General features: G+C 44.7%; 1 protein-coding gene across 1 annotated transcript in view; it reads right to left on the bottom strand.

The window, feature by feature from the left end:
- The window catches only part of PAH (phenylalanine hydroxylase), a 38,043-nt gene extending 24,039 nt beyond the window's left edge, over positions 1–14,004 (bottom strand). Inside the window, exons 1-2 of the mRNA XM_009465845.2 lie at positions 13,880–14,004; positions 9,549–9,656 (exon numbers count right to left, since the gene is read on the bottom strand). Coding sequence (XP_009464120.1) covers positions 9,549–9,656; positions 13,880–13,921 — 150 coding nt within the window. The 5' untranslated portion in view covers positions 13,922–14,004. The remainder of the gene's footprint in view (positions 1–9,548; positions 9,657–13,879) is intronic.
- Positions 14,005–15,196: the final 1,192 nt, after the last annotated feature.

The raw sequence follows: 15,196 nt of genomic DNA, 5'->3' as shown, positions 1-15,196 counted from the left end.
TACCAAAAAGGTAGCCCAGGTTTGTGCAAATAGAAACATGGGTGTTTTAAATCACAGAATCACAAAATCACAGAATCGCAGAGTTGTTGAGGCTGAATGGGGCCTCTGGAGATCGTCTAGTCCAGCAGTCTGCTCAGGCAGGGTCCGCTAGAGCAGATTGCTCAGGACTGCATCCAGTCAGGTTTTGACTACCTCCACAGATGAAGACTCCACAACCTCTCTGGGAAACCTACTCCAGAGTCTGATCACTCTCACAGCAAAGTCTTTTCTTTAGCATGGAAATTCAAATTCCGTTTCACCAAATGTCTTCACTGACCAGCAGCAGTGCCTCCTAGCTCTGAAGAAAGGGTTTATTGGCAACTGTAGTCTTGATGACCATGGCCGGTGGGTACCTGACCTCAGACATGCCACCATGTCAATGTGTAAAGCAACAAGTAGCTAAAAATCCTCTTTTTCCAGTCACTTAAACACAAGTCCAGAAAAATCTCCCTCAGTTTAGCTGAACTCAAATGTTTTCCTGAGCACTGTAATTTGAATACGAAAATATTACTTTCTTTTTTTTGAGAAAAACCTTTTAAACAGATTTCAGTTGGTGCTGACTTTACCACCTGACCTTCTTCTTGGGCTCACACTGGAGTCACAGCCACGGCACACCTAAGCCAGGTCTGGGCTTCTGTCCCCTGGGAGGAACAGACAAACCCCTGGAGGAAATTTGGGCCTGAAGATCAACTGCAGAAGAGTCAGAGGAGCTGACACACAGTGCTCAGCAGCCCTGGAGAAGCTGCTGGTTTGCTGTTTTCAGGCTTAAGAAGACCCCAGACTACGTGGGGTGAAATGATGGTCCAGCTGGTGTCAGTGTCAAACCCCCTGCTGCAGTGGGGTCAGGATTTCATCCATGAAGAAACACTGTGAGGATTTGCTTTGACCTACAGGGAAGAAAGCGGGAAGCTTTTTTCCTGTACCTCCCTCTAGTTTGAGCTTCTCAAGCCCTTTAAGGTTTTCTTTGCTCCTCTCAGTGCTTGCACAGCACAGGGGGGCATCTGGCCATCAGTGGCAAAAGCCTCATTCACTCCACCACAAAAGGCAGTTTATTACTTGGTAAGAAACAGCACGCATGTCATTCCTCTGTTTCCTGAGTGTCGCACGCTACAGATGAACTTAAATTGTTTGGCTAGATACCAATACAATAAGTTGAAAAGGTCAAAAGCACATTCGCCAACTGCTGCTCTTGAGAGCTGCTGTCCTTGTGGGGCCGTCTGGGGGAGAGAATGGCCGCCACTGTCCTGGGCCCCAAGGACAATTTGTTTTAGGCCTCCAAAGCCTCGTTTCACAAACAGACCGCACATTGTACCCTGCACTTGGTGAGGCGCGGGGAGGTGGGGCGGCTGAGATCTGGCAGTTCAGATGACTCAGGGCTGGAAAGCTTTTGACAGAGAGCAGGCACAGAGGGCTGCCGGCCCCTTCGCCATGGCCGTGCCATGGAGAGCGGTGCAGCAACGTGGAGCCCGGGGCAGTTTGGCTGCTCTGTGGAGCCACTCACAAAGGTGGAGAGTGGGTGTAAAACCTCCCCCTGTGCAAAGGCTCAGCTCAGGCACACTGGGGCGCTGCTTTATTTTTGCCTTGCACTGATGCATCACAGTGTTGTATTCCATCTCTGTGTACATTCACAGAGGAATGGGGTCCTGGACCCTGTTTGGGCTTTCTACGTCTTGCAGAGGCTGTGATAACATGGACAACTCTTCGGTGGCCGTTATGCCCTGCTTCCCTCCCCCACCCAAAAATGTTCATCCCTGCCTCAGCATCCCTTCCCTGGAGACAGCAGAGCTGTTTGAGAGATCACATAGGTACCTCAACTATATCTTTTTTTTTGGTGAGGTGACTTTTCCGCTGTACCAGCTCTCCAACCTGGCTCAGTGAGCAGCTGCACAAACAGCGGTACCCACAAAACGGAGGGAATGATGCAGGGGTTGGGAATGAAGAAACAAGCTGCAGGGTGGGCACAAGGCATGCTTAAGGCAGCAGGAGCATCAATGCCTCCCAAAGTATTGCCACAACCTAAGAGAGTGGGAAAAAGGAAAAAAAAAAAGAAGACAGGGAGGAAGGAGCTCATGGAGAGAGTCACCTCCTTTCTTACTCCTGGGATAAGCAAAACAGCTTCCCACAGAGCGTCAAACTGGTTTGCTGTTTATTTGAGGGGTGCCTGCAGTGCAGCAATGTGCAAAGCCAACCCGTTACCTCCTTGTGCCAAGACTCAGGACCTCATGGCTGAAGGGAGAACCCTTCTGGTCACTGTTTTCAAAGCAAGAATTCAGCAGCATACATCCAACTCCCTGAAATGGTGCTCCTGTAGAAACATGCTCTCATATTCTCTGCCTTGCTACTAAGCTCCTGATTTCAAAATATTTACAATGGCTCTGTTACTAGAATTGCTTTACAAATCACGGTTTCATTCTAGTCCAACTACTCCATCTAGTGTTTAATCTTCATAGTTTTACATCGTTCAAAACTTTTTTGTATCCTCAGTATTGCCAAACCTTGCAATTGCATCAGGTTTCTCACAGTAGTTGATGCTTTATTTAATGCTCCAACTTCTGGAGACAAATGGTTACCTGAGAAAGGAGAATGGGGGCATTTTTGGGTTTGGTTGTTTATTCTGAGCAGTTTTCAATCTCTCTGTGTTTTTTAGTAGAGCCTGAAATCTTGACAATGTGTGCCCTCAAAAGACAGCTAATAAAAATTCTGGTTTTATTTTATGGGACTTCATGATTTCTGAGCTATTTTTTGTTGATGGAACCTAGCTCCTAACTGGTGTTGGAAGATCTGGGATGCCACATGTTTGAGGCTGGATTCACACCTCAACTATTAACGCTGGTCTCTTCTGCCTTTCCTATTTTAGAGCTGGTAGGAATCAAATGAACCCATGGCTTGAGATTAGCTTTGCCTTTGCTGAAGTCTCCCCATTGTTGCAGCTCCAAAGAACTTGCAGCAGGTTAGTGCTTCCCTACTTCTCCTCAGGTTTATGACCGGCATAGAGGTTGAGTTTCTCCTACATGGACACATCCTATCATACAACACCATACCTGCTGGAGTGCTTCTGTGTTGACAGAGGAGGGGTAGCTGTTCACCGTCCATTTATTTCAAAGCAGTGTACTAGGCCATTTCTGATGTACTTTTTAGCAAGTATTAACAATTCAGAACAGATTTTGCCTTGAGGACTGAGGGTGGCATTAGTTGGAACACCTAATGGAGATCACAGGGGTACAGTATTGCCAGATCCCTTGAAGTTAGAAGAAGTCACTCCAAATTTCTTGCTCTTTTTCTTAAAACCTCCGCTTCTGGGGATGAAAGATCTCAGCTTGCTTTATTTGAATATCCAACTTAACTGTATCTATCACTCCCCATTAGAGAAAGAAGTCTCAAGACATTGTCAGAGCTCAGAAATCAAATTAGAACAAAGTCCATTTTGTGTAAGTCATGATTTTTGAATGACAGGGGTTAGCAATACAGATATCAATTTACGACAGTGGCAATGGTGGACAGAGGAGGATATGGCCCATCTCCCTGCCTGCCTTACCCCACAGTGCTGGATCTCAGCTTTGGCTCCCTCTCAGAGGCTGTGAATCAGCTCCAGCCTCTTCCCTGGGTTATGCCATCCTGACCGAGCATCTCCTGCGCTGCAGCTGCCCCACACCAGCGGGATCAAACCAGCCTGGTGTTATGCTACATCAGCAGTCTTGCAGAGGCCACTGCCAAGAGAATTTAGTCCCACTTTCAGGTAGTTTAATGGCCTAATCATTGGAAAAGAAAAGTTGTGTTTTCATAGCTATATGGGGAAACTTGCATTGGGGACGGATACTTTCTGGGAATGTTATGGGCTACTGCTTCCCATGGCATTCCTATGTCTTTCTGTTTACACATTACTAAATGCTCCTGCATATGGTTGCTAAAACTAAGTACAGCTGTGATATCCATGTGCAACTTGTTTTCATGACTGTTGTCATTAAGTAAGTTTGGCTTCATCAGGAGACCCCACATCGTTACCAGTTGAAGAACCGATGACAATGCTACGGTGCCGCTAATCAACATTCAGTGAGAACTTGGGTGAAATCTCCCAAAACAAGGATTTATTTGCACTTTCCTGATACAAAAAAAAAAAAAAAAAAAAAAAAAAAAAAGTGACATGTTCTTTTAACTCTTGTCACGGGCTAGTTCAGGGTTTCCTGAAGGAGGACACTTTCAGAAGCACGAGTAGAAACTCAGTGCCTAATTTTCACAGGAGATCAGGGGAGTTAGTTAGGAAGTTACAGTGATGCCTTCAGCCATGGTTTCCCAAAGTGAAGGCAAAGGCAGCCATCTGGTTCAGCTTTACTATCCAACAGCCTGCTTCTCAGCTGAAGACAGTGCTTCCCCATCTTCTCCTTCACATCTGCTAGGGTCTTCCTTGCATGACAAGCTCACAGAGGCAAAGGGACCCAGCCAGCAAACAGCTCCAAAGGGCAGCCGGCCCTGGAACAGCTCCTGGTGTTCATCACTTGGCACTTCTTCTCCAACCCTAAAGTTTGGTATGAGGCATTCAGCACAATCTATCCACAACACACGTGGAGCAGGACAAACCAAAAAGCATATGTGACAGCATGTGGCACTGCACAAGCACCTAGCAAGAGGGCACTCCTCTATTTAAACTCATGTTGGTTTACTAGATCAAGGAGTCCTGGTCTCCTGGCCCTGGAAAGAGGAGAGCTCAGACTGAGGACATGGATTTGGAGCAGTGAGTTCAGGTGTAATAAAATGATTGTAGCTGTGCATATGCATACTGTGATGAAAAAACAAGTCTCTTGGAAGAGGCATGCCTGGCCTGTTCACCTATCACTGCAGACACCTCCAACACACCCCTTGGCCAAAGTGACTGCTTGCTTCTGATTTGGAAACAACCCAAAACACTGCAGAGCCAATACCTTCCTGAGGGGCAGAGAGATAACAGTCACTTTGGACTATCTGTTGAATAAAGCTCCTAAACAGAAAAAGTGGACAGTTATCTTTACTGGCTCTGAAAGCACAGGGTCTCATTTAGTGCAGCCCATTACTCTCATCCAGTCCTCCCACGGAGCAGTAACTTACTCCAGGAGCAGGAGTACTACTCAGTGCAAATCAATGGGGCTGCTTTTGAGCTAGAGCCCTACCCACTGTAAGTAACACAACTGATGGTTGGAATTTGTACTGAAGTCCTGCTCTGTATTTGGGAAGGTCACATCAGTGAAAAGAAGATGGAAGGCTCCTCTCCAAGAATGGGTTGAGCAAACTTGTAATATATTCCAATCCAATGTTTGCCACATACTACGGCTGACATGTCTTCTACTACTTCTAAGTCCATCAGGAAAAGGACTTCGGAGGAGATTAATGTATTCACAAATTCATGTAGGAAAATTTCAATTAAAACTGAGGGCAATCCTTTTTGCATATTGAAATGTTTAGTTCTGATATTTTTTAATGATTAATTTAACTTTGGAAATGCCAGTCTTTGAGGGGGAACAAGTTTTTTTTTCACATTTTTCCTTTCAGAATGGACCTTCTTGTTGTTTAAAAAAAATGATCTCAGTTTCAATAGGCTTTGATCACTACAAAGAAAAATAAACATTTCCATCAAGTGTAACATTTAGCTTAACCCAAAATGCTCTGCTTTGCTTTTTCAGTTTTGATAAGAAACCTGGAAGATTTCTGCCTTTTTCTGACCTGGGCTTACTTGCTGTAACTTTTTGATTTGTCCAGTGAATCAAAAAAGAAACATAACTACACAATAACTGTTCTGTCTTCCTGATTTTAAGCATGATATTTTGCTTATGTATGATGTTCTGTTTCAGACTAAGGTATTTATTCAAGTTTTGGTTTCCTAGCTATCATCTTCTGTAATAGCATGAGACAAATAAACAACATATGGCTGCACCAAGCAGTGCCTTAGTGTACAGCAGGTCCTATTAAAATGAAGTTGGTGTAAAGACTCTGCTGGTGGGTTTATCCTGTCTCTACGGCCACCCTCAAGCCTGCAATGAGGACAGAGGTATTGCCCAAGCAGAACCCATAAGGAAGCTGTATGCACACTAGGGCAGATAAAGATTATCGACAAATAAACTTTTCAAGTGCAAAATAATTGTGTTTGCTAAGCAGAAAGTGAATCTTTACCACATCCCAATATACACACAGAGCACCTAGTGTGGAAGCAAAGTGGATTCAGTTTTAACAATCTGCTTCTTCCTGGGCATGATTGAGCTGCTATTACATTACAGCACATGTCAGAGGGCGAGTCTGGCCCTGTGGAGGCTGCCTCTCCACAGGGACAGTGGAGAAGGGACTGCAGGGACTCTACTGTCAACAGTGGCATAGGGCACCCTGGGTACAGAGCAGTCCAGGAGGAGCAGATTCATACAGCCAAGCAAGGATTTGCAAAACAGAGGGGAGACAAGAGCCAGGGGTCAGAAGACCTTAGAAGCCTGCTGAGGTCTGGTGTTTGGGGGGAGTTTCTTCCGGAGTGCTGCTTATTTTTGTGTGTGAGACTGAGAAAGGACTCTCCTCCCACTTGAAGTGGATGTTGAGCCCTTCCATAGACATTTGTAAGTCCTGGACCTCCTGTGACCCAGGTGCAGGGCCAGGCTGGAGCACAGCGCAGCTCCCTTTGGGCTCTTGCTCCCCATGGAGATCAAGCTGTGGTGGGGGCTAATGCCTGGCCAAGTTTCACCCCAGCACAGAAGAAGAACTTGGGCAGGATGTGAACCTGGGAGCAAGGAGCTGCTCCTGCATCCCAGGCAGGGACACAAGAGTGACTGAACAGCATCTCCCAGAGTAACAGAAATTTTTTCTCCAGCTCTTAAACCAAGGAGAGGATGAACCTCCCCAGGTCCACACAGATACCTCCTGTACAGAAAGGCAGCCTGGCTGCTGACGGCATCACGAGATCTCTCCTTTCTTTAGGTATCCCCTCAGTTGCCTGTGTCTTAGTCTGGATCTTGCTTCCACACTTTCTTCCCTGTCTTGAGGAGTATTTATTTTCAAGACTTTCATATTTACAGCTCCCTTAATCCTCTTCCTCCCCTCTTCGTGTCCCAGAGTAGTTTTATAAATTGGCTAGAGAAGAGGGAAAAATCCTCAAAGCCAGTACTGGAGGCACTGTCCCTTAATCACTCCCAAGTGTGAGCTGGGAGGAGGAGAGGGTTGAGCTGTGCTCTCCGCCTGCATTCCCATGCGCAAGTGCCCAGAGAGACCCCTGCAGCCTGGGCAACCCCCGAGCCTCAGCAAGGATCAGAGGGGCTCCATTCATGGCCATCAGCACAAGCAGCCGCGCAAGGTCTGGCCCTCTGTGGGGGCCAGCCCCACGTCTGCTCCAGGCAACAGTCTGATCATATTTTGTGGCTTTTGTGTTTTCCTTTTTCCTACTTCATGTGGTTGTGTGAGGCAGTGACAGCCAGAGCAGCCGTCCCCACATCTCCTCCCCGTGCTGTCCCTCTTAGACAAACCCGCTGTGTTTCCCCAGGCCTGCACCGAGCTGGTGACAGAAACCCTGGGGACGAGGTGAGGGGTCTCCCTGCCCAGAGGAGCCCACCAACAGAGGGTTTGGACCAACTGCTGTGGCTACCCTGCATCACAGTGGATTTAATCAAGCAGGGAAGGGGTACCAGAGGAAAAAACCCTTCCTCCTTGTCCCCACCCTTCACCTGTGTATGACCACCTCCCCCATCTCTGCTGCAGATGTCACTGAGCACAAAGCCTGTGTCTCTGAGGCACCGTGATTATGGCCTGGGTGGGAAAGAGTGGGGGGTTGTCTCAGCTGTGCATGTCCATGAATCTTATCCAGCTGTACACAGGGTAAGGTCCTTTGCGTTGAGTTGGAACAGCCCAAAGGCTGCTCTGGTTTACAGACCCCAGTGCTCATGAACTCATTAATGACAGCCCTGAGGAGCTGAAGCTGCAGGTCAGGCTTGTACCATTAAATCACTTCCCTCCACCCCTGCTACATTGCCAACAGCAGGCAAAACTGGCATAAGAGCTCCTATGCCCGGTCTCTTGTCAAACCTTGGTGCTGGGGGAGACTGCACAGAAAGAGCCAGCCTCATTGGGATGGGAAACCACCACAGTGCAGACATCTTTAGCTGAGTCCCATCCCCTCAGTTGCTGTCAGGGTCACTTGGGAAAACCATGATTCAGCCCATCTAGTTTAGGTAGCTGCTTTGGGGCAAGAAGAATCATATGCAAGGAGTGGCTAGTTCTCTCCTTCCTATAGCTCCTCTGCAGATTTTCCTTTAAGGCTGATGATAGCAATTTGGTTAGTAGACAGCAATGCATTTAACAAGTGAATATCAACAGGCCTCCTTAGTTCACCTACAGACATGCACGCTGCCAACATATGGACATTTTTCAGGACTATTACAATGATCAGTTCACAGATTTAGACTAGCTCTGCTGTTGTTGGTATGAATTTCCCTTTATCTTAATGAATCAAATATGTCCTATAACTCATAATTATTTTTCATTTGTACTAATGCCACACAAACCTTTCATTCCTTAGTCAATTCAGTTTACAAATGGAAAGTATGCAGGCCACAACTTTTTACAATGCTCTATCGAAGGAGCTGCTTTCAGGCACAACTATTACATGATGATGTTCTTAAAAAAAAAGTCACAAAACCAATATAACAGAGTGTATTTGCTTGGGAGCACAGAGTACACAGCTGTGTGTGTTGCAACACAGTGATCCTGAATTGCAAGGATTTCATGCTTTTTAAACAGCATGCATGACATCTGGGAAATATTCTGGAAGAATAAATAGGCACACAATGTCCTGAAAGGTAAATGGCTCATTGTTTCCCCAAAAGCTTTCCAAATCAGTCAGTACAAGATGCTGAGTTCATCTGGAGTGAACAAAGAGCAAAATGCTGCCATTTTTATGCTGTTTTCTAGGTACCATCTACCCTCTCTGTAGAAGTACCAACAGTGGGAGATGGTGGGCTTATTTATATCAGATTTACTGAGGTAAACAAGGGCTAAGAGGATGGTAGCTGCCCCCAGTAGAAATACTTCATGCAGCACGTGCACTATGCATCACATGACTTGCATTCAGGTTATATTTGCCTTTCTATACATAATATAAATATAAATATAAATATACATCATATACATATATATATACACATACACACACACATACACATACACATACTCAGACATCAATCTCAGATTATGGCCCAATTCACTTCCACTTCTTACTCAAGCAGTTACAGTGGAATATCTCCTTAAATGGAAAAAATGCATTTTTTCCACCCTCATATCAGTTAAAAGTAGAGGTTTTAATTTAAAAGTTTGAAGTCAAATTTTAACTTAAAAGGGCCACTTCTGCTCCAGGACTTTAAGTTATTTTAATCCCAGGAAAGAAACGCATGCTGGTTTCCCCCATTATGGTAATGAAATGGAATTACAAACATGACCACAAATACTCTGAGCAAATGTTGCTGCAATGCAAAAATGTAAAGACCTGGTCAGGTCTCCTGAAGGAAAATATTTACCTCAAATGTGCGCAGAACTTTAGCCAATGCCCCAACTTCTTCTTTCAGAGAGAAAATCAAAGAAATCACACCATTTTTATTTGAGGACTCTTCAATGTACATAGATTCCTGAAAGAAAAGAAAACAAACAAACAAACAAATGTACGTTCACCTTAGGAGTCACTTTTGCTTTGCTCCATTTCCCTTTTGCACAGCATCAGCAATGTAAAGAGGGTATAAAGTTGCTTTAAGTGGGAATCAAAGCCACTGTTGCTGCCAGAAGTAGAGCAGCTCTGGGGCTGCTCTGATTTATGATGGCACAGACACAGATCCCTTCTCTCAAACTAAGGTCCATGTGGGAGCAAGGTAGCCAAAAAGGACATGAAAATAGCCTAATATCATCTCTGTCTTGCTTCACCTCTCAAGTGTATCAAGCTCAGGGATGACTGGAAACATTACTGCACTTTGGTTTCAGCTACAGTGCAAAGACCTTACCTTAGGCTTTCTTTTCATTAGTGCTCAGGATTAAGCAGAGCAATGTAGATGAGCTCTGTGCAGAGATGCAGGCCATGATCTATGTTTCCCTTCAGTTCTGCTTGTACCTTCCAGGTAGCTCCAGGAGAGGTGGTATTCACAAGAGGGATATGGAAGTTGTTTTAAAGACAAAATAACAACAACCAAAAAAAGAGGGAAAATGTTGGAGCAAATGTTTAGATCTTCCCTAAATCCCACAGTGAGTAAAGACTCAGTTAGGGCAAGAAGTGTTTTCATTCATGTTTGTTCCCTTTCTCTTATTGATTTTCTGCTCTGCAAATTCCAAAAGGCAATTTCCAGTATTCCCAAGCAAGGAGAATGTTTATTTTAATTCTTTTCATGGTCCTCATTACCAGAATGTCTTAGTATGTCTCAGTACATATGTTTCTTTTCACAAAACCCCTGTTAAGTAGGGAAGAGCTATTTCACCACTTCATAAACAGGAAACCAAGTCCTGGAGTGGGGCCAGATTTTCAAAATTATCTGGTACCTGACATGGCAGGTAAGCACCTGCTGAGATTTCCAGAATAGCTTATTTTTTCTGATGTCAGAGTAAGTTTGATGTACAACCATCACAAACTTTTGGAAGTCACATTAATGCCTCATTAGTTGGTTTGGTTTTTTTTAACACCCACTGGCCTTGGGCACATTGCCCCTGGCTGGTATTTCAAAGATCACACCAGACATCTGCAACACAGATGGATACTGATGTAAAAAGTCCTGGGCCAAAACTTGACTCAAGGTATCCATTCGATTTTTCTTTATGAAGATCTGTATTCTCAGTCAGAACTTATCCTCATTATAGCTGCTGCTTAATTTAGCATGTAAATCAGAGTATAAACAGTCTCAGTTCCCAAATATTGTCCTTAGAAAATATAGTCTTTGTAGCAGACAAATTAACAATCAAATCCAGCTACCCTGAAGCCATAAAGCTCTTGGTGGGACTATATTTTCTGAGGCAGTGTTATAAGGAACTGCCTTCTTTTGTGAAGTAAATAATTGCTGATTCTTCAGGCTTCTCTGAGGCTGCTGCTAACTTGAGAATTCATTGCCAGAGACTGGGCAACAGATTTTTTGATCTGGCTTTATTTCCAGAAGTTGCAAAGGTTATCCAAATGTTTTCCACCTTCATGGGGAACCTCTAGTGGGAACTGTAGTATAAGCACTGGTTTTATGCACCAGAGGGAAGATTGTCACCTGTTCAACTGTGACACTTCCCACAGCAGCTCTGTGTCTCCTGGGTCCTCACCCAGCCAGGGAGCTGGCCCAGCTCTTACCTGGTGGGGACCAAGACGAAAAGCAGTCAGGAGTGATGTGGCAGCTGGCTAATGAAACTCATTTACACCTGAAGCAACCACAAGGGAAAACAATGGCAGGAGTCTGTCAAAAGGCAAATCAAACATCAGTAGTCTGGAAGTTTTATGATAGTGTAACCAAAACCATCATCTGAACTACTATCCATGCATTGCTTTGCCGTTTTGGTTTCCCCCACCACAACCAAAACTGATCTTAAGGACAGAACTATGCTACACCAGTGCCTGCCCAATGGACCGAGAATTTGGTTTTCATGGTCTGCACTGGAACTGTTTTAAAAGCAGTGCTGTTAAATATTAAAATACTCTGGCCAAGGCATGCCTTGAGGACCAACTTTTATGGCAGGTTGACTTGACAAAAGAAGAATTTGTGGTTTGGACACCTGCAGGGGATCTAATGCAAGGTTCAAGTCCTGCAAGGTAATTCTGATGTTAATCAATCTCTTTATACCATGAGATTACCCAAAAATGCCTTAAAAACCTTCTTTCCAACCCAGATAGGTTCTCATTGGTCACTAGCCTTAACGTGTTGTGATTAGCCACTTTCAGTCTGTCCTCACTCCTTTTCCCACTCTTGTAAATTGATTTATGTTGGTGCTTAAAAGTAAGAACACACACTGCAGTAGGCAGTAGGCACTAACCCTGCAAACAGTGATGCTTGCTTAACTTCCTGCACATCTGCATATGCACTCAGGTCACTGGAAGATCTTCGTACAAATGTTAGTTCACGCCTTAGTCTGTCCACAGAGATAACAGCTTTCATTGCAAGGGGAAAGAAGAGTAAAATGACTGTTTTCCTGGTATTCAGTTCTTATCAATATATATGGAGGCAATATTCATCAATACACACTGGAGACAATATACAGCAACATATACACTGGAAGTGATCTACATCAATATACACACAGGCACATTTATTGCTGAGCTTTTTGTAGTACCTATGCATAGTTTTAACTGTTGATCACAGTTTATGCATTCTCAATTCTAATTCTAATTTCTTGGTTTTCAACCTGTTACATAGAGAGGAATTGCAACTTTGGGCAGTTCTACTGTTCTGTTACTACTGTGATTATGATTAAGAGTTGAACAGATTGTTTCATTGTAATTGAAATATTGCCTATATGGCACGTATATGTGATTTATAAATGTAGTGTGGGATAAATTAAGCTCTAATTTTCTTCCAGCTGTTTTGTTTGTTTGTTTGTTTTTTTCAAGAAGTAAAATAAGAACTAGTTGACAAAATGAACATCCACTCCTGGATGTACTACAATCTCAAAGATAGGTGATGTGTAGCTGCAAGGAGGGATTTACCGGAGTGCAATGCAAACACACATTTTTAGTTAACCACTTGACACAGAGATTGATATTGCCTTCCTGACACATGTGGCAGTATTGGAGATCAGTAACACAAACCTATCAGCCTTCTAACTTTTTTCTGAGCAGGTTAGATAAAGCCCTTCAGAGTGAATCCCAACACTGTTAAAGTGAGGGGAAGTTTGGCTTGCTGTTTCAGTGAGAGAAACATTTCACCTTTGTGTTGCAAATTCCAGACATACTAAATATATAAAATAATAGGGAAAATTCAGGAAAAAAGTATTTCAAAGGAAATAAGATTCCTAAGTTACTTCTGAAGATGGAACTAGTTTCCAAGTCAGATTTCTTAAGGCATTTAGATGCTCAGCTCCCACAGATCTCATTGGGACCAAGCAATTACACAACTTGGAAAAGTAGCAAGATGAGACCCTGGAGAATTATTGTGGGAGTTCAGCCTCATACACAAAGCAGTAGGAAACCAGGCTTCCTTGGCTGCTCCACTCTTAAAACAGCTTATAGAAACTGAAGCCCTTTTTTTTCCCCCCTCACATCTTCCACAGCTTGTCTCTGGCTTCAGCAGCATTGCATAGGACACATACATGCAGAATTTGGTCCAATAATTAACCATGCTGGCCTCAAGCTACGTTGCTTGCCCCTGCAGTAACTATAGTGCCTGTAATTGGAAAGGCATGAGCTTCAGGACTTCCCTGTATTTTGGAAAGCAAAGGGTTCAAAGTAAGTCAGTAAACGTTAGAAAAGGGGGATGTCAGAGTCCCAAAATTTAACAAATAGCTCCACCAGAAGAGCACCTAACTTCAGCTGCTTTGCTTTAACAGAAGATGACAACTTTCTTTTCATCACACAGGTTTAAGACCCCTAATTAGCTGCTGGTCTTTTCTGATGATTCTTCTATTTGCCATATATGCAAGGATACTGTTGCGATGTTCATTTTCATTCTCACTGTGCTTTTGTGAGCACAATTAACAACAGACAAGTATGCCGGCTGCCGAAAGGGAGAACAGTGGCAAGCAGGCACCGCAAAGCATCAAGACAGGCGCGTCGGTTCCTCCCATCTTGGGATCACACTGCCTCTCAGAGAGTGGGAGACAAGATTTGCAAGCATGGGGGGGCGGGAGGGAGGCAGCCACAGCCCCCCCTGCAAAAAGCGGGCACACAGACCCCACCACTTACCTGGAAAGGGTCACCATTCATTTTGCAGTGCTGTGCGTCCATGTTGCAGCGGCAGCGATGCCCACGCAGGGAGGCCCCTTCGCGGCTGCAGGTGAAGCTTTCTGACCTTACTACAGTGGCCAGAGCTCTATGCAAAGGTATTTAAAGTGGAGCAAATGAGGCAAAGCCATCCCCTTCCCCCCCTTCCCCAGCTCCCTCCCCCGGACACCATGCCAAGGGGGCGTTCTCCCTACACGCCCCCCCCACACCCACCCCTGGCACATGGACAAGCCGCTCCACACCAGCCAGCCCCTGCAAGTCCCACCGCAGTGTGTAGTGGCTCTCCAGCATATTGTTTCTATCTGCACCCAATGTGGATGAGCAGCATGCTTTGAATTAACAGCCTTCCTCCTCCTGATCAACATCAGCTGCTGTTTTCATTTTTGCAAGTCAACACGTTGTCTTCGGTTCAGCCTCCCCTCCATCCATTCACACTGCTGCATGCGTGTTCAGCCTCAGGTGGGTTTCTCATCAGGGCTCATTCCACGTGACCAAAGATCAGATGTTCTCCAGGATCTGCTCTCTGGATGCCAGACACAAGCCAGGGAGGGCTGTGACACAGCACAGCAGCTGAGGGATTTGTCCTTTAGTAGGACCTTTTGGGCTGCATCCAAGAGGTCAGAGAGCAGGGGACATCGCTCCACACACCAGATATTGGAGAGAGAGACACGGTGTAAACAAAGTGTGAGACAGGAGTTAGCTGCATGAACCTCACACCTGGGATATGAGTCTGGACATGGAGAAAGGGAAGAAGGTAAAGGAAGAAAAGGAGCAATGAAGAGTAGGTCAGAGCTAGAGAGCAGGAGGATGCAGAAGAATTGAGGAAGATGTATGTGTGCTTGTATGTAGTGTCAGCCGTGGAGAGCTACAAGGGGAATGGGGGGGAGGGATGAATGATTTCAGAAAAGGCTGGCAAAGGTTTGGTATAAAAAAGGCCAGATTTGGTTTAGAAAGCGTCACCAAAGGTGTTGAGGGAATAATGGAAAGTTGTAGCCCAATACTGGAGGGCAGGTGAAAAAAAAAAACCAACAAACAAAACCACAAACTGGTCAAGTATCTATCTTGCTATTTGGAAGGATGAAGTCTGTACTGAGACAAGTTATGTCAAGGCAGGTTATCTTGCTATATTTTTGTGATGAAGGTAAATTCTGTGGAATAGAGAAATCATCCCTTTACAGTTATTTTAGTCTTGAGGGAAGCTCTACTGCATGCAGCAGTGCAAACTGAGATTGGTAAACCTAACAAAGATTTACCATGAATTATTGGTACTTACAAAAT

This window comes from Nipponia nippon, unplaced genomic scaffold (genome assembly GCF_047370975.1).
Source record: "Nipponia nippon isolate SJK-2023a ecotype South Korea unplaced genomic scaffold, ASM4737097v1 scaffold_3, whole genome shotgun sequence".
Classification (NCBI taxonomy): Eukaryota; Metazoa; Chordata; class Aves; order Pelecaniformes; family Threskiornithidae; genus Nipponia; species Nipponia nippon.
This window is presented reverse-complemented; position numbering and strand designations above follow the sequence as displayed.